Here is a 20922-nt window from a genome sequence, read left to right on the forward strand (position 1 = left end):
ATGAAGCTTTTTTTAAACACTTTAAATAAGTTGTAATAAGTTTTCCCCGAAATGTGCTTCATTTTTGGTTATTTCACGTTAAAGTATTCCATTTGGAATTTGACGAATATAAATCTATTTTTAATTAGCTATAACTCTGCTTCTACTAGATATAGAGACGTGATATACACACCATTTTTTTTTAAATTCTTTACAAGCTATATTATTGCTAAGAATGTTTTTTTGACAATATACTTACTATTTGAGTTATTTGCAAAAAACCGTCTAAAAGCGTGATTATTTTGTTGAAAAAATGAACATATTCACTGGCATATAACTCGAAAAGTATTGACTTGGCGAAAAAGCTATAGAACAAAAGTTACTTAAAATTAGTCAGTTTATCCATTTCCGGACTTACTTTGGACAAATATTTTTTCATCCCCAAAAGGGGGTGAAAACCACCCCCGGGGCAAAAGCACATATCGGCACAATATCACTTTTTTTCTTTGACTTGTTAGCTACGTGTATGCCAAATTTCTTTGTTTCTTTCTTTTCAAAGTTCTTTAAAATTTAGAGGTTTTGCAATATTTTACCGTTAAAGAACGTACTATAATTTCTTAATTTTCGTATGGCTAGGAAAGACTCATTTTTCAAATTAAAACGTAGAAAAACTAGAATAAGTATAGCTTTTGGTGATAAAATCTCTTTCCTTGATAGGTAATACCATTTTTATTAGATAATGTTAAATTTATTAACTAAAATAGAAAACTCGACGGAATTGATGATAGGCTTTGATTTGATGTTATGCCTTTGGCCTAATATAGCGGTATTGCATATACAGTGATGAGCGCGTTAATAACCGGCAAAATAGCGGAAAAGATGGAAAACGTATTAAGTTGTGAGATAAAAAGAAATGAAACTAGTGGAGGTGGAAATGATCGTTATAAACTTATAAATTAACATTAAATTACATAGTTTCCCACCTTTAGACGTCTGTGACAGGAGTATTTTATAAAATTCTACTGTCACAATCACAGTTGTCATACTCTTCTGATACGTCTAAAGGTGGGAAACTATGTAATTTAATGTTAATTTATACGTTTATAACGATCATTTCCATCTCCACTAGTTTCATCTCTTTTTGTTTGGCAATGTATTATGTTTTCCATCTTTTGAGCTATTTTGCCGGTTATTATCGCGCTCATCACTGTATATGAAAGATGCTCTCTGTATGTCCCATTTGAAAGTATAGCATGCAGCATGCAATACCATATTAAATAATGTATGTTCAGTTCTGCGCGTTCTTACACTGTAGATTTTAATCGTATACAATATATAAACAATATATAAAACTTTTATATAAGCTGTGGTCTCCAATAAACTTCGGAGATGTATGCCAATATTGGAGACCACCGCTAAGCTACATATGCGACGTATTGCGTGCCGCTGTACGCGGCGTACAGCGTTTATTTTAAACCACACCTTATTTTCTTTAAAACTAGTTTTCTTAAAAAAATGACTTTATTCTGTATCTATTTTATCAAAGTAAACATCTTAAATATAATAAAAACGTACAAACGATTTGGCCAATTCCCGATGCACCTATGATATGCACTTATAGCGAAACAGTCTTTATCTCCTAAATGGTGGAAAAGATCCGCCCTCTCATGCTTTTTTCTCTTTTGAGAACAGGAAAAAGTCACCTAGAGTCAAATCCTGTGAATATGGTGACTGAGGCATAATGACGGCGCCATTTTTGACAAGCAACGACGTGTGAATTGGCGTTTTATCATGTTTCGCAATTTCGGCAGATTCTTTCGAATTACTTCAAGCAAACCATGCATAGCTTCAAGGTAATATTCCTTAATTATCGTATGGCCTAGATTTCGTAAATGTTTCATCAATTGTTGACGTTCTGAGGCATCCAGGGCGGACATCGTCATCAACATCCTCTCGGACTTCTGTGAAGAGCTTGTACCACTTATACATGGCAACGAAAGAGCTGATGAACTTGCTGACATATGTCACCTACGAGTACGAAATACTTAGCATGGTAAACTGGAAGCAGGAATCGGCTCAGAATCATAACAGGCTTCCTTACTGGGCATTCGCGAGTCAATTGACACCTGAATACAATGAACGGGTTAAGCTGCAGACTCTGTAACAGAAAGCATGAAACATGAAGTTGCACTAGATAGCAGGCGGGAAAAACTTTTGAGGGATTACCGAGTGATTCAAAATATATCCACTATGTCTAGGTACTGCTAAACATGTAAAAGCTGGTGCAGTGTTCCAGAATTATGGCATGGGTATCATGAACGAAGGGAAAAGGTGCCATGAGCCAACTACCTGCAGTACTACCAGTTTAACAGATGGCTTCTGAAAAAAAAACACAGTTAAATACATTTTTTGCACTCGGTAGACTCACCAAGGCCCGCAGTGACATGTTAGTGAGTCGGAGTACTTTTTTGTACAAATTTTAATACATATTCTTTGATCCATTTTTGTCCGTAGCGCTAGTACACCATAGGCTAAGTACACTAAAGCAAGCCCAACCTTTCTATCTGTAAAAACTAATAGACATGTATAATATCTGATGTCACAATATGTTAGAAACATGTGTACCAACATAACAAAAAATCTAAATTTAAAATCGATTGTACATAGCCCGCGAAATTTGGAAAGTCACTTTTTTAACAAAACTCGTACGATATTTGTCAATATATTACTTATTTTTTATTTAGATGTATGATGAGTATTGTAAAAATGTGTGTCTGCGAAACAAAAAATCAACAGAGCATTTCATTAATCTAGTTAGGTATTTATTTATTTTTTTATTATTATTTTAGTGGTCCACGTTGACTAAAAAGGCCTGATATAACTAAGTAATTGTATTTTTTTAATATAAAGTTTTAAGAAAATATTACATAATATATTTATATTATATTGTATACGTTGGAAGTAAACATATTTTTTGATACATATTATACCCATTAAACGAATCAGATAAGAAAAACTATATATAAAATAAACAGATTTTTACGACGAACAAACTAAATTTGGCTGAGAGTGTCAATTTTCGGACCCCAAACACTATGCAAAAAAGTTTGCCACTCATAACCCCGGGCTTCCCCTAAAAATCCCCCCGTAGGGGGAAAGCCGTAAACATCGTTTTACCAAGAATCTGTACGCCGTAGAAAAAACTGTTTCAAAGAAGAAATGTATCTGAGATAATTTTGAACAAAAATGCTCATTAGCACTTTTTGTGTAGAATGAAACGTTTTCTCAGAAAAAATGGTCGAAGCGCCCGGCAATTTTGAATGTGTTACACGCGTTTTTTGAATGTGTTCATTGCAATTTTTTAAATAAAATTTGTATTAACTCGACGGTAAAAGATCGACGTCTTTTGATCAGTGTCCTTTTGACAAAAATCAAGATGCCTTTTAGATGTGAAGATGGCATTGCATGGAATTTGTAGCTGAGGTTGTTTAGTTTCTAAAAACCTATTTGTGCAAAAATAAGCAGTTTCAAACGTTCTGGATCATTTGTAATGTGACAGTTTAAATTCAAGCGTTTTTTAGACATATTTCACAGGGGCGGCCCGTCGGGGTAGGCAAGGTAGGCGCCGCCTACCCTCTTCAAATGTAGTGCAATAATATAAATTATTAATATAAATTACTTATTTCAAAATTGTAATTTATAAATTTTGACACAATACCTACAATAAAAAAGCAAAAATTATCCAAATTATTATAAAAATATCCAAAAAAATTTCTCCGAAGTTATAATAATTATTGTACGCCCCTTGTAGTATCAGTAGTAGTGCATAAGATTCTATATTCTTCCTAGGTCAGGCACTTGGAAACGTAGCCTGAAATAGAACGACGACGAACACCGAATCGTCCGAATCTCTCTCTCTCTTTACGCGAACTTGTCCTTAGCGGGAGGGTCGACTCTACGAATTTTTAAAGCAGGCGGATAGGCACAGAATCTTTTAGCCGAACTAGCCTACAAAATTGTATCAGTTGTTTCTCTTGTGTGTTGTGAAGCTGCTTTAAATTGTTTTTTTTTATTTTGGCTGTTATTAGTAGGATAAGTGTTTAATAAAAATAGGTAGGACAATTTAAATTTGTTTATGAAAAGTGAATAATAAACAGGTAAATTTGAGATCGGTCTATTGAAGGGCATTTTAATTTTACATATATTAATTTAGTAATAATTCACCAACGAGAAATAAATCTGTGAATAGTTATTTGTCGAATAAAATTTATCAGTGGTCGATTATATTTTTATTGTGTTTCAATACAATTTGGATAATTTAAAGTTAAACTGACGAACTGTGTTATATTATATACACTTACCGGCAGAAAAAACCGCCACCCCAAAAAATGGGTCATTTTTAATGTCTTGTATTTCCTAAACCTGATGTCCGATTTAAGTAATTCTTTTAATATGTTATAGCCTTATTCATTAGCAATATCCCTGTAATAATATTGTTGATAGAAAGGTACATTGTCATTGTATACAGGGTGTACGAATCAAACTGTTTTTTTCTCAAACTTTGGAACACCCTGTGGAATGTTCTAGCTTTTATGAAATACTAAAATTAAAACCCAACTATAGCCTCAGGTTTTCTTAACATTATGTTTTTTGTTTCATTCGTTTATGTTGGATAATAAAAAAGTTAGGCACTTTAACAACTACCCCTGTTTTTCGTCAATACAGGGTGTTTTTAAATAAGTACGGCAAACTTTAAGGGGTAATTCTGCATAATAAAATAATGACAGTTTGCTTTATAAACGTATGCCCGTAAATGCTTCGTTTCCGAGATAGGGGGTGTTGAAATTTTTCTTACAATCTGACGACTTATTTATTGCTCTAAAACGGTTTGTGATATGCAAATGAAATTTGGTAGATTTTAAGAGATAGTTATTGCGCATTTTTTGGCATACAATTAAGAATTTTATATTCACCATTGGCGTGCATACGGGTATAAACATTTTAGATATATCCCGTATGCACGTCAATGGTGAATTTAAAATTCTTAATTGTATTCAAACCGTTTTAGAGCAATAAATAAATCGTCAGTTTGTAAGAACAATTTTAACACCCCATATATCGGAAACAAAGCATTTGCGGGCATACGTTTATAAAGCGAACTGTCATTATTTTATCATGCAGAATTACCCCTTAGTTTGCCGTACTTATTTAAAAACACCCTGTATTGACGAAAAGCAGGGGTAGTTGTTAAAGTGTCTAACTTTTTTATTATCCAACACAAGCGAATGAAACAAAAAACGTAATGTTAAGAACACCTGAGGCTATAGTTGGGTTTTAATTTCAGTATTTTATAAAAGCTAGAACATTCCACAGGGTGTTCCAAAGTTTGAGATAAAAAACACAGTTTGATTCGTACACCCTGTATACAATGACAATGTACCTGTCTAGCAACAATATTATTACAGGGATATTGTTAAAGAATAAGGATATAACATATTAAAAGAATTACTTAAATCGGACATGAGGTTTAGGAAATACAAGACATTAAAAATGTCCCATTTTTTTGGGGTGGCGGTTTTTTCTGCCGGTAAGTGTAGATTTATAGATAATTAAAAATTTAAAGCGAGGTTAATTGTTAAACGTTATATGTGTAGCCTACCCGCATACTGAGGTCACGAGCCGCCACTGATATTTCATACCATATATTTGTTACCAAAACTCAAAATATAAATTTCATGTTATAGGTGTTATAGATGTAAAATATTGATTTCGCGCACGTAACTGACATTCAAAATCACGGGTTGTTTTCATAGGCGTAACTAGGGTGCGGTTTTGGGGGTTATAACCCACCCCCCCATTTGGATGTACTTTGAGCTCTATACGTTTAACACCATTACTATTCCATATCCCCCAGAGACCATCAAGTAGTTGTAACCCCCTTAGGATCATCTTGGTTACACCTCTGGTTGTTTTAATCGGTTGTTTCTTCGAGAACGGTTAATTCTACACAAAAATTGCTAATAAACATGTTCAAATTTTGTTCAAAATTACCTCAGCTACATTTCTTGTTTGAAACATTTTTTTCTGTGGCGTACAGATTCTTGGTAAATCGATGTTTTCCGTTTCCCCCCTATGAGGGAGGTTTTATATATTAACCACAATTTCTATTGACTGCCAAAAACGCGCCTCTCGCGTTTTGACAAACTTTGTTTATGTGCCGGCAACGCAACTCTCGCGTTCTTCATATGATTCTTCTTATGGGTCTAATATTTCGCTGGCATATAGAGAAGAACCTCTTATTATGGGTGCCAGTCAAAAGGTTTTAATCAACTTGAGTCGTATACTTTTTTTTTCTGAAAGTCAATACTTTTCGACATATCCTCAAGTGAAAATGACAATTTTTTAACAAAAAAATAATTACTTTTTCAAACGTTTTTTTTGCGAATTACTCAAAAAGTATGTATTTTATCAAAAAATCACTCTTGCGGACCATAAGTGGATCCTTTTTATCCTGTCAAATGTATTCTTAAGGTCCACGAACCATAAATATGCCGGTTTGTATCATTATAAATATAGCGACAGGGTCTTATCGACCTAAAACCTTGTTCTTCTGCTATGGTCAAAGTCAAATAATAAGGCTTGCACGCAATTTTCCCGTTGTTGCCATATTTTACATTTAAAAAAATATATAGGGAATAATCAGATTTTGTTGACATGCCACTCCTTTACAGCTATAGTCGGTTCGCTAACCTCAGACACAACTGGCTAGTGATTTTAGTAGGTAATTTTTTTGTTTTTTGCTAATTTTGCCAAAATTTTCAAAATTACTAACTATTTAGTAATTATTAACTGTTTAGTAATTATTTTTTTTGCCAATTTTACCAAATTGGCAAAATTATTTACTAAAATCACTAGAAAGTTGTGTCTGAGTTTAGCGAACCAACTATAGCATTTAATTGGCTAGAAGTAGTGACGAGCATGACATGATTATTAGGTTAGGTGGCATTGGAAATTGTAACTCACGTTTGTTATATAATATTGGAGGTATTGGTCAATATAATGTCAAAATATTATTTTCAAATTATAATCTGGGAAGACGAAATACAGATATATTATTGTTTTAATACAATGCAATTAAAATATCCAATAATTTGAATCAAAATCAAATCGAGAAACTAAGGTAACAGAATTTAGTGTGTAGACAGTTTCATAGCACAGTTTATATTTTAACCAACTTCACATGTATTGACAATTATTATAGTACAGATAGTTATCTTTGTTTCACACTCTTAAAGACAAAAGAGAATCAGTGTAGCCGGTAGCAGCTGTGGTCAATACATATATATAGTTTAGCTCTCCAGGCCTAAAAGGCCCATGGCTTGGTTTACCATTCCTTTCCAATCTCTCCTTTGTCTCTTTCAACGTATTTCTGCCATCTGGTTTTCGGTCTACCTTTCTTCTTCTTTCCTCCTATTCCTCCCGTTAGTACTCTTTTGGGAAGTCTCGTGTTTAGCATCCTTTGGATATGTCCCAACCATTCTTTGTGATTTTATGATCCCTACTATATTCGGTTCTCCATACATCCTCTCCAGTTCTATCCACATTCCATTCCACATCTTTCCGCCAAATATTTTTCTGAGGACTTTTCTTTCCCACGCTTTGAGCATGACCTGCTCGGATTTGGTTCATGTTTCACCGGCATAATATGCCGTTATATTATAATACTATAGGTCTTATCACTGTCTTATATATTCTTGTCTTAGCCCTTCTAGATATGTTCTTTAATAAATTGTATAGAGCAAAGATTGCCAGCCATAATTCTCGCTAGGATTTCTTCTTTTATATTTGGTCTCCTAGTGAATATCGCTCCTAAATATTGGAATCTTTCTACTTCTTCGAATTTATATATTTTTCCTTCTGTGTTTATTGTCAGGTATTGTCCTTGTACGTATTCTCGTTCTGTCCATTCCATATATTTAGTTTTTTCTTCGTTTATGTATATCCCTTTCTTTCTTCCTATCGCCTCTAGTCTTTTTAGTATTTCTTTTAATTCTTGTTTACTTCTGGCTATCAGTACTATGTCATCAGCGAATGCCAAGCATTGGTGTTTTCGTTTATATACAAGTCCTGTCCTGTTAATTTCGGCTTCTCTGATGACAATTTCAAGAAAGATACTGATCTACAACGATGACAGTGGTTCTCCTTGTCCTACCCCTTCACCGACCTTAAACTTATCTGTTTCCTTTCCATTTATTTTAACCCTATTCTCTTGTAACTTTTATCATCTTTATTAATTTTTCACTAATTTCAATTTCACATAGTGCCTTGTATATTTCTTTTCGTTTTACTCTGTTAAAAGCTTCGATGAATAGGGCCACTGTAGATTTACCGTATTTTTTTTTCCTCTGTTTTTCTTGATCGGTATTTTCATTGGGTTCTTCTTCCTCTTCTTCTTCATATTCTATTGTGGGTATTTCATTTAGAAGCTCTTCGAAGTATTCTTTCCAGCTGTTCAGTATTTCTTCGTCGCTTACTGAATTCCTTTTATTTTTGCTTTTGTAGTGTACAGGTTTTCCTTAGTATCCCTTTTTCTCATTTTTAACTCCTTGATTTAAGTTTCTGATTTCTCCATTTTTATAGTTTTCTTCTATACATTTCAATTTATCTTCGTTGTACTTTCTTTTCTTTGATCTTATGATTCTTTTGGCTCGTTTTCTTTGTTCATTGCATTTCGTTCATCCAGTTCTATTTTACATTCTTCATCAAACCATTCTTTGTACTCATCTTTTATATTTATATTACTGGCCTGCACTGCTTTGGTTATACATACTTATTTGCGTCCATTTTTGTTCGATGTTTCCATTTTCTGCAATATTTGCTAGTTCTCTGGTGACTGGTCTTTCATATTTACGTTGTTCTTCTTCTGACAGTAGTCTAATATGTTTAGTTGTTTTGTACTTTTTTCTATTGGTTTCTAAGAACTGGGGCTGTTTCAGTTGTATTCCGACTATAAAGTGATCTGTGTCTGCATCTGGTCCTCTATATGTTCTTATGTTCTTTTTCAGAAAAATGTTATACATTTTTCCATGTCTTTTTCGACGAGCACATGATCTATTTGATTTACAGTTTTCCCATCTGGCGATCTTCATTTTCCTTGGTATATTCTTTTGTGTTGGAAGTACGTGCTCATTATGATCATGTTTCTTTCTTTTGCCAGATCTATTAAGAAGTGACCATTTTTACTCGTTGTTTCATGCAGACTATAATATGTTCCTATGGTGGGTACGTATAATTCTTCTTTTCCTATTTTGTCATTAGCATCACCTAGTACTATTTTTATATCGTATTTGAGAATATGTATTTTCGAATACTGTGTCTATTTGATTATAGAAGTTTTCCTTTATCTCTATGGTTTTCTCTTCAGTCGGTGCATGTATGTTTATAAATGTTATTTTTTAGTATTTCCCCTTATTCTTAGTATGCGTATTCTCTCTAAAATTGGTTTAAAGTCAACGATTAGATCTTTCAGCTTTTTATTTACTACAAATCCTGTGCCTAACATTCTATTGTCGCCTCCGCTATTGAAAAATAGATAGTCATTTATTTCCATTGAGTTTTGGCTTAGTTGTTTAGTTTCTTGTAGTGCTACTATTTCGAATTTATATTTTTTGCATTCATCGACTAGTTCTTTCAATTTTCCTTCCACGTATGTTTCTCTTACATTCCATGTTCCTACTAATATATGTTCGTTTATGGGTTTCTTCCGTGTACCTTTACTTTGCCATGTCGTCTCCATTATTTTTGTCTGCTTTAGTTGTAATGCTACTTTTTTGGTTGTTTATTTTTCTCTTTTATGAGTTGTTGTTGGTTGTTATTCCATGTCCATATTTCACCATTGATAATTGTGGTAAATACACATGTTTTTTATTTGGTAACAGCGCTTTACTGCTAAACTTGACGGTAGCGAAAAAACTATTATATGAGGAAAAATTGGTTGAAGTTGTTTGCCGTCAAGTTTGTACCGGTTTAGTCCAGAAAGCCACTGCGCATTCGCTAGGAAAAATATTCTAATTCGGATTTTTTGCACAATCTTACTCAAAAAGGACCCTTTTTAACAAATTTGCATGTTGCCAGGACCAAAAGTTGGTCAAACATTTTTTAAACGTTTTTTTTTTGTCTTTTTCCTAAAATTATTTTTTTGCATGGAACAAAATTGTTTTAGTTTTTTTGGATCATTCCAAACAGAAAAGGTCTTTAGTGACTTTTCTCTAAAGTTGATAGTTTTTGACATATAATCGATTAAAAATTGAAAAATTGCGAAATCGGTCATTTTTAACCCTCAAAAACTATGTGAAAAACTGAAAATTTGAATGTTGCCAAGGTAGGTAGATATTCTTTAAACATCGATTGATGAAATACCGAAGAGATTTTTGCAATACAATATTCAAAACTCCTTTGTTTTTTAATTGCTAATCAAGCGTGCGCGACACTATTTTCCACCGTTGCATATGTATGCAGTATGGTGCAAATGAAAGGAATAAATTCGTTATTTCGTAAACCGGCGACTTTAACGAAAAATCCCGAAACAGGTCGATTTTTATTTTTAAGTTACGATATTGTGACATATATGGTATACTAGTGACGTCATCCATCTGGGCGTGATGACGTAATCGATGATTTTTTTAATGAGAATAGGGGTCGTGTGCTAGCTCATTTGAAATGTTCTTTAATTCTTTATTCAGTAATATAAACATTTATATAATTATTTATACAGGGTGTCCAATAATTTAATTTTTTTGTCAATTTGCCAAATTATTTAATTTAATAAAAAAATTTTGGACACCCTGTGTAAATAATTATCTACATGTTTATATTACTGAATAGAGAATTTAAGAACCTTTCAAATGAGCCAGCACACAACCCGTATTTTCATTTAAAAAAATCATCGATTACGTCATCACGCCCAGATGGATGACGTCACTAGTATACTATATATGCCACAATATCATAACTTAACAATAAAAACCGACCTGTTTTGGGATTTTTCCTTAAAGTCACCGGTTTACGAAATAACGAATTTATTCCTTTCGTTTGCACCATACTGCATAAACATGCAACGGTGGAAAATAGTGTCGCGCACGCTTGATTAGCAATTAAAAAACAAAGGAGTTTTGAATATTGTATTGCAAAAAACTCTTCGGGATTTCATCAATCGATGTTTAAACAATATCTACCTACCTTGGCAACATTCAAATTTTCAGTTTTTCACATAGTTTTTGAGGGTTAAAAATGGCCGATTTCGCAATTTTTCAATTTTTAATCGCTTATATGTCAAAAACTATCAACTTTAGAGAAAAGTAACTAAAGACCTTTTCTGTTTGGAATGATCCGAAAAATCTAAAACAATTTTTTTCATGCAAAAAAAATAATTTTAGGAAAAAAACAAAAAAAAAACGTTTAAAAAATTTTTGACCAACTTTTGGTCCTAGCAACATGCAAATTTGTTAAAAGGGGTCCTTTTTGAGTAAGATTGTGCAAAAAATCCGAATCAGAATATTTTTCCTAGCGGATGCGCAGTGGCTTTCTGGACTAGTTGGTTATGATATCATTAAATCTATGATTTTCTCGCCTAATTATTTGACTTTTAGTTGATTGTTATAATTTCATTTAGTTTATTTGTTATCACTTTGGGTGTTAATTTTAGTGTTGTGTTTAATAAATTATTTTCTCTGTAATTCTCCGGGTTCGATTTGTCTTCCTTTTTGAAGAGCGGTATGAGGATGCTTGATCTAGATTCTTGTGGTATTCTGTTTTGTTCTATTATTTTTTGGACTAGTTTTAATAGTTGTTTGGTCAGATCTTGTCCTCCGTACTTTAGGAGTTCATTTGGTATTCTGTCCTTTCCTGGTGATTTTTTTTAAATTTCGTTAATTGCTTCCTTTTCTCCTCTCTCCACATAATCTTTATTTCTTCATTTGCTGTCACTTCTGGTGTTGTGGTTAATTATTGTCACCTTTAGCAAGTCTGGCCATGTTTCCTTCTGAGTTTTTTTTCGTTTTTATTAGTTTCTTCATCTCTTTTCTTTATCTCCTGTCCATGTCCATTTTCTAGGATTCTTTTTGTGTTCCGTTTTGAGAATCTCTGCCAGTGTTCCCTTTTGATTTGTGTGGCTAAAGTATTCGTTTCATTTCTGATTCGTTTATAGTGGTTGTATGCCAGCTGTGTTGGGTATTGTAAAATGGCTTTTTCTTTTCTTCACACTTTATCTTGACTTTCTCTTTAAACCATGGGGTTTCCTTTTTTGATATGTTCGTTAGTTTCATCTCTGACAAGGGATTCTATTGCTGCGTTAATTATGTTATTTGAGTTTTTCCCAGCTTCCTCGATGCTATATCATTTTCTAACACACTGCCGTGCAAAAAAATCGATCCACTAAAAATTTGGTAATTTTTGATGTTTCGAATTTCCTAAACCTGTTGTCCGATTTAAGTGATTTTTTACCACGTTATAGCCTTATTCATTGACAATATCGCTGTAATAATATTGTTGCTAGACAGTCAAACTGTCATTGTATACCGTGTGTACGAATCAAACTGTGTTTTTTTTTCAAAGTTCGCATCACCCTGTGGATTATTCTAGCATTTATAAATTACTGAAATTAAAACCCAACTATAGCCTCAGGTTTTCTTAACATTTTGTCTTTCGAGTCATTCGCTTATGTTGGATAATAAAAAAGTTCGGTACTTTAACAACTGACCATGTTCGTCATCAGTACAGGGTGTTTCTAAAATATTTGCGCAAAACTTTAAGGGGTTATTGTACATGAGAAAATAATGACAATTTGCTTTATAGTCATATGTCCACAAACGCTTCGTTTCCGAGATACGGGATGTTCAATTTTTTTTACAAACTGATGATTTACTTATTGCTTTAAAACCAGTTGAGATGTGCAAATCAAATTTGGTGGGATTTAAGACGTAGTTATTGCACATTTTTTGACGTACAATTAAGAATTTAATATTCACCATTGGCGCGCAAACGGGTATTATGACCGATAATATTACCCGTACGCACGCCAATGGTGAATATACAATTTTTAATTATATGTTAAAAATGTGCAATAACTACGTCTTAAAACTCACCAAATTTCATTTCCATATCTTAACTGGTTTTAAAGCAATAAATAAATCGTCAGTTTGTAAAAAAAATTTGAACATCCCGTATCTCGGAAACGAAGCGTTTGTAAATTGTCATTATTTTCTCATGTAAAATTACCCCTTAAAGTTTGTTGCTCTTATTTAGAAAACACCCTGTACTGATGACGAACATGGCCAGTTGTTAAAGTACCTAACTTTTTGTATTATCCAACATAAGCGAATGAATCGAAAGACAAAATGTTAAGAAAACCTGAGGCTATAGTTGGGTTTTAATTTCAGTATTTTATAAATGCTAGAATAATCCACAGGGTGATGCGAACTTTGAGAAAAAAGCACAGTTTGATTCGTACACCCGGTATACAATGACAGTTTGACTGTCTAGCAACAATATTATGACAGCGATATTGTCAATGAATAAGGCTATAACGTGGTAAAAATCGCTTAAATCGGACAACAGGTTTAGGAAATTCGAAACATCAAAAAGGACCAAATTTTTAGTGGATCGATTTTTTTGCACCGCAGTGTATTTGAAATCTTCTGATATTATTTTTTTCTTTCTGTATAAGTATTTCGTGAATTTCGTATTTAGTAATTCGACTCTGATTTTTGTTTGTGTTGGTATCGCTCTCTTGGGTGTGAGTATTTCACGATGATTCTTATTCTACATAATACTAGGCTATGGTCGTACCTACATCTGCTGAGTTGAGGTATCTTAAGTCGATTATTTTTTATGGAGGTATATCTCTGTTGATTTTAACATAATTATGAAATATACAATTGATGTTATAATTTTACGAATTGAATTCACTAAATCGTTCACTAATTTTCCATTTTTGTTGTAGATTCAGCTAGCATCTCATCCAGTAGTAACCAATCTAGGCCAATTACCACTATCGATCTATTTTCAGTTTCGAGTTTGAGCTACCCCTTGAGTCCTGTGATCATCAACTTGGACAGTCCCTCACCACCATGTTCACCCCCACCTACACCTCGTCCTCAACCGGTAACTGAGCAAATCGATGTTTCTTCTATGATAGCCACACAAGCTGATGGAAATACTACACCCAGTCGGGCTACTACGCCGTTGGATAGTTCAAATAACGCTTCAATTCAAGTACTTGAAAATGACACTAGCCAGAACCTAACTGACATATCCACAGCCTTACTATTGCTTCAATAAATTTTTATCTTGAAGCCAGTCTTAATTTGTTTTTATTACAAAGGAATATACTCTATCGTTAGTAGCCTGATCAGGAGACACAAAATTTTACGAAAACCTCCAAAAAATAAAGGATGGATGAAAATTTGGGAAGTACGGGGTGAAAAATATTTTTTCGGGGGTGAAAAAATATACGTTCAAAATAAGTTCGAAATTGTATAAAATGACTAATTCTAAGTAGCTTCTGTTCTATAGAGTTTTTTCACTAAGTTAATACTTTTCGAGTTATTTGCGAGTGAATATGTTCATTTTTAACAAAAAAAACATGTTTTGGACGGTTTTGCCCAGATAACCCAAAACTGTAAGTATTTTAGCGAAAAAAATATTACCAAAAATATAGCTCATAAAAAACTGAAAAAAACGGTGTATGCATGAGATCTGTAGACCCAGTAGAAGCAGAGTTGTAGCTAATAAAAAGTAGGTTCTTTTTGGTCAAATTCCAAATCGAATATTTCAATGTGAAATAACCCAAAAACGGAGCACTTTTCGGGGAAAATTCATTTCAACTTTTTTAAAGTGTTTGAAAAAAGGTTTATTTTTGTTAAAAAAAAACTTGTAACATTAAAAGTAAATGAGTTACGCTCAAAATATTGCTGGTCTTTTTTATTTTTTACTAAAAAAATCGCGAAAATCACCCCCTAATTAGCTTCCCAAATAAAATTAATCGTTACCGCTTCACAAGTTACTTTACTTATATATTGTTTATATTATTTATAAGTTTCATTGGTTCAAAGTGCTCATTTTTGAAAAAAAAATTGGGTTTAAAATAAAACATTTTTTAAATTTTGAAAAAAATGAATTTTTTTATGGAATTAACTTAAAAATTATTAGTAATACCAAAAATCTCAAAGAGTAATAAAATGTTCGTTTTGCTTTTCTGAATATTTTTGATTTTTTGTTTTCTTGTTAGATAAAAATTGGTTATGCCATGGCTGTTCAAAATTTGCCTAAACTCGCGATTAGTTACTCGTTCAAGCCATTTTAACTACAGATTTTCCAAAATGAGCCCTTTGAACCGATGAAACTTACAGATCATATAAATAATACATAAACAAAGTAACTTGTCGATAAAAATGGTGGTGACGATAAAATTTATTTGTGATGCTAATTAGGGGGTGATTTTCGATTTTTTTACCAAAAAATAAAAGGGACCAACAATATTTTGAGCGTAACTCACTTACTTTTAATGTTAGAAGTTTTTTTTTTAACAAATAAACCTTTTTTCAAACACTTTAAAAAAGTTGAAATTAATTTTCCCCGAAAAGTGCTCCGTTTTTGGGTTATTTCACATTGAAATATTCGATTTGGAATTTGACCAAAAAGAACCTACTTTTTATTAGCTACAACTCTGCTTCTACTGGGTCTACAGACCCCAAGCATACACCATTTTTTTCAGTTTTTTATAAGCTATATTTTTTCTAAGAATATTTTTTCGCTGAAATACTTACTTTTTGAGTTATCTCCGAAAAACCGTCCAAAAACATGTTTTTTTTTTGTTAAAAATGAACATATCACCTTGCAAATAACTCGAAAAGTATTGAATTGGCGAAAAAAACTCTACAGAACAAAAGTTGTTTAGAAGTAGTGTTAGATTTTAATTATGGTATGGACTGTAATTATTTGCGCTGGTGTGGATATATTGCATTAAGAAAAACTATATTTAAATTTGAAGTTTATTTTGACAACTTGGTAAAAATTCAATTATTTCTATATTTTCTATATTGTTTATCAAGGTGCATGCATCACCATGCTAACATGAATCTTCTTTTTTATTTTCTTTTCATCTTCTACGAAACTGTCATATAACAAAAAAAGTCAAAAAGTTCCTAACAAGTAGTCATTTTATCCAATTTCGGTCTTATTTTGAATGTATATTTTTCACCTTCGAGAGGGGGTATTCTACTCCATTTTTGTAAAATGGAGGGGATGTAAAATTGTACACTAAAATTGGGGACTTTTTCTTATATAATAATAGACAATTTTAACTACCTATTCCCAAATTTTCATCCTTCCTTTATTTTTTTTGGGTCAGATTGTTCTTTGGTCGGGCTATAGGGTATGTGTTTAATTATAAATAATATGTTGTAATATTTTCTAAGATTTTAATATGTTCTTGGTTTATTTTTAAATAACTCATTTTGGTTTTATTGACATGTACAGCCATTGTAATATTTCGTTTTGGAGAGTAAAATAAGATGGACTGAGAATTTCTGTCATACAATTTGTCGATTAATTTTAAGTTATGTATAAGTTATGTAAAATAGTTGTAAGAATAATTATACACTGTTTTATAGATTTTGGACATTTCTGTAAAGACTTTAAACTAGTTGTACACAACCGGGGGGCAAACCGATGTTATCGTTTGCAAAATTTTTCAGGAAAATCAAAAAAAGGTATTGTGAAGAGAAATACAGGAAAGACGGACATAAAACAACAAAAAAGAACAAGAAAGAGACAAACTCTCATAAAAAGTGGCGCCACAATTTTATTGTACACTACATAGTGATCTAAATTACTAAGAAGTATACTTTGACAACTGATGCACTTTGGGACTCGAAGACACAGTTGCTCAGTCCTTGTAGATTATTTTCGGGTAGTAGTCCGTTCTTTAACGGTAAAATATTGCAAAACCTCTAAATTTGAAAGAACCGCTTGGATTGACATGAAATTTGGCATACACATAGCTAACAAGTCAAAGAAAAAAAGTGATATTGTGCCGATATGTGCTTTTGCCCTGGGGGTGGTTTTCACCCCCTTTTGGGGGTGAAAAAATATTCGTCCAAAGTAAGTCAGGAAATGGATAAACTGACTAATTTTAAGTAACTTTTGTTCTATAAAGTTTTTTCACTAAGTCAATACTTTTCGAGTTATTTGCCAGTGAATATGTTCATTTTTTCAACAAAATAACCACGCTTTTAGAAGGTTTTTCGCAAATAACTCAAATAGTAAGTATTTTGTCGAAAAAACATTCTTAGCAAAAATATAGCCTGTAAAAAATTTTAAAAGATGGTGTACATATCACGTCTCTATAACTAGTAGAAGCAGAGTTATAGCTAATGAAAAATAGGTTCATATTCCTCAAATTCCAAATGGAATACTTTAACGTGAAATAACCAGAAATGAAGCACATTTCGAGGAAAACTCATTACAACTTATTTAAAGTGTTTAAAAAAGCTTTATTTTTGTTTTATAAAAAAAATTTCTAGCGTCAAAAGTAAACAAGTTGCACTCAAAATAAAGTTGGTCCCTTTTTGTTTTAGTAAAAAAATCGAGAAAATCACCCCTAATTAGTATCTTAAATGAACTTAATCGTTACGACTTCACAAGTTTCTTGACTCGTGTATGTATTGTTTATATGATCTGTAAGTTTCATCGGTTCAAAGTCCTTATTATTGAAAGGGCTGTAGTTAAAAGGGGTTGAACGAGTCACTGATCACGAATGTGTGCAAATTTAGAAACACCAAATCTTAATCAATTTTTGTTTTTCGAGATTTTTGGTATCTCTAACAATTTTTAAGTTATTTTGAAAAAAAAGCATATTTTTCAAAATAAAAATTTTTAAAAATTTTACTTTGAAACCAAATTTTTTCAAAAATAAGCTCTTTGAATCAATGAAACTTACAAATCATATAAACACAACATAAGTAAAATAATTTGTGGAGCGGTAACGATTAATTTCGTTTGAGTTGGTAATTAGGGGTGGTCTTCCCGATTTTTTTTTGCTAAAACAAAAGGGACCAACTTTATTTTGAGCGTAACTTGCTTAAATTGAATGCTAGAAACTTTTTGTAAAAACAGAAATAAAGATTTTTTTAAACACTTTAAAAAAGTTAAAATGGGTTTTCCCCAAAAAGTGCTTAATTTTTTGGATATTTCACGTCGAAATATTCTATTTGAAATTTGGTGAATATGAATCTATTTTTCATTGGCTATAACTCTGGTTCTACGAGATCCAGAGACCTAACGCAAACACCATTTTTTTTACTTTTTTATAGGCTATATTTTTGCTGAGAACGTTTTTTTCGACAAAATACTTACTTTTGATGAAAATGAACATATTCACTCGCAAATAACTCGAAAAGTGTTGACTTAGCGAAAAAGCTCTATAGAACAAAAGTTACTTAAAATTAGTCAGTTTACCCATTTCCGGACTTATTTTGGACATATATTTTTTCACCCCCAGGAGGGGGTGAAAGTCTCCTCCTAGGGCAAAAGCACACATCGGCACAATATCACTTTTTTTTCTTTGACATGTAAGCTATACGTATGCCAAATGGGATGTCAATCCAAGCGGTTCTTTAAAATTTAGAGCAAAAACCGTGAAAGAATGTACTATAGGTTGGGTCGTTTATAGAGGTGAGAAACACAAGAGAGATACACATAAAACACGAAAAAGAATAGGGAAGAGAACAACTCTTCAAAAAAAGAACGACACTGGATGTGACTACTTACTTTTATTTTTTTCATCACATTGCTCATACAGCCATGCCTTTTCCCTTTCTTAGTTGATTTTGGAGTGCAGATATTTGAATTTCGATCAGATTTTAACTAGCTATCTCAAGCACTAGTCATCACACCAAGGTAGTTACACAAAATACAGCGATGTGACTCAAAGCAATGTTTCCCCTTAGGGCGATTCTTGTTTCTTGAATTAAAGAGGACTGGTAGTGTTTTTTCTCTTCCGTTTAGCTAAGTCTATAGAGACGGCATTGCTTTACGTTATACCGTTTTTTGGACTGATTAGTTTTGGACTGATTTTCGCCCTGGCTCTTCAATTATATGCATTATACAGTTTTTCATTTGTCAGAAAGTTAGGCGAGCTCATTTTTTTTGCAAGATGATCGAGATTTCGTTTTTCAATAGAGTTAAAGGTCTTAGATACTTAGACAACTTTTACCATTATTTGTTTTTTTAGATATGACAAAATGCATTTACTTTTTCACAATACATTTTACGTTACCTTGATTTAAATTAAACTTGCGTGCATAGAAATCGATACTTTTAATTTTCAATTCTATGTCTTCTTTAGTTATACCTCTAATGTTCAAATCTACAATTAGCAATTTAATAGCCTTTCCACCACAATCTCGGTTTTTATAACCCTTTGTTTTATAATTCAATACCGCTGTAATAATGTTGTTGCCAAACAGTTAAATTTTCATTGTATACCGGGTGTACGAATCAAACTGTGTTTTTTTTCCTCAAAGTTAACTACTGTTAAACTATCTCTGTTTCTCAAAATTAAACTATAAAATACTGAAATAAAACCCAACTATAGCCTCATGTTTTCTCAACATTCTGTTTTTTTTATTCATTCGCTTATGTTGGACCATAAAAAAGTTAGGTACTTTAACAACTAGCCATGTTTTTCATCAATACAGGGTGTTTTTAAATAAACAAGGCAAACTTTAAGGGCAATTCTGCATGAAAAAATAATGACATTATAATCGTATGTCCGCAAATGCTTCGTGTCCAAGATAGGGGCTGTTCAAATTTTTCTTAGAAACTGACGATTTATTTATCGCTTTCAATCCGGTTGAGATATGCAAATGAAATTTGGTGGGTTTTAAGACGTAGTTATTGTACATTTTTTGACATACAATTAAGAATTTAATATTCACCATTGGCGCGCATACGGGTAATATGACAACCGGTTTTGAAGCAATAAATAAATCGTCAGTTTGTAAGAAAAAATTCAACATCCCGTATCTCAGAAACGAAGCAATTGGGGAGATAGCATTATAAAGGAAACTGTCATTATTTTTTCATGCAGAATTACCCCTTAAGTTTGTCGCACTTATTTAGAAACACTCTGTATTGATGAAAAACATTTCTAGTTGTTAAAGTACCTAACTTTTTTATTATCCAACATAAGCGAATGAATCAAAAAACAAAATGTTGAGGAAACATGAGGCCATAGTTGGGTTTTAATTTCAGTATTTTATAAATGCTAGAATATTCCACAGGGTGATGCGAACTTTGACAAAAAAAAACAGTTTGATTCGTATACCCAGTATACAATGAAAATTGACCTGTTTAGCAACAATATTATTACAGCGATATTGTTAAATAATAAGTCTATAACATATTAAAAAAAATCAATTAAATCGGACAACAGGTTTAGGAAATTCGAGACATCAAAAATGACCAAATTTTTAAGTGGACTGATTTCTATGCACGCAAGTTTATTATATTTTAAAGAAAAAGTAGTTTAAATTGTGCCTGTACTTGTCAATATCACATTATAATTTAAATTTTTGTCTCTATCTTAAGTTTTGTATCGTAAGCGTAAACAAAAATATAAATATAGTTGTTAATAAAAATGAATTTATTTTAAACAAATGGCTATTCTATTTTCCTTTCTCTTTCCTATTACAACTTAGTTTTGTGTTAAATGTGTTCAATTTGTTGATCTTTAGAATATTAAACGTACAGGGCGTCTAGTAGCACTCTTTGCTAAGTGGGGTGTAGTCCACAGCGAAGTATGTTTTCCTTGGAGCTTATAGAAAGAAAACCTACATGTTTCTTCGAAATTTTACTTACCAAGGCAAAAGTATTTGAAATATA

The 20922-nt window shown here is 32.3% G+C and overlaps 1 protein-coding gene across 3 annotated transcripts in view; it reads left to right on the top strand.

Annotated features, from left to right (window-relative positions):
• The window catches only part of LOC126890522 (E3 SUMO-protein ligase PIAS2-like), a 143330-nt gene extending 122633 nt beyond the window's left edge, over nt 1-20697 (top strand). For all 3 annotated transcript variants that reach the window (XM_050659525.1, XM_050659524.1, XM_050659523.1), the window contains one exon: nt 13979-20697. In XM_050659525.1, coding sequence (XP_050515482.1) covers nt 13979-14316 — 338 coding nt within the window. In that variant the 3' untranslated portion in view covers nt 14317-20697. The remainder of the gene's footprint in view (nt 1-13978) is intronic.
• Nucleotides 20698-20922: the final 225 nt, after the last annotated feature.

The sequence above is a fragment of the Diabrotica virgifera genome, chromosome 8 (assembly GCF_917563875.1).
Source record: "Diabrotica virgifera virgifera chromosome 8, PGI_DIABVI_V3a".
In the NCBI taxonomy this organism is placed as follows: Eukaryota; Metazoa; Arthropoda; class Insecta; order Coleoptera; family Chrysomelidae; genus Diabrotica; species Diabrotica virgifera.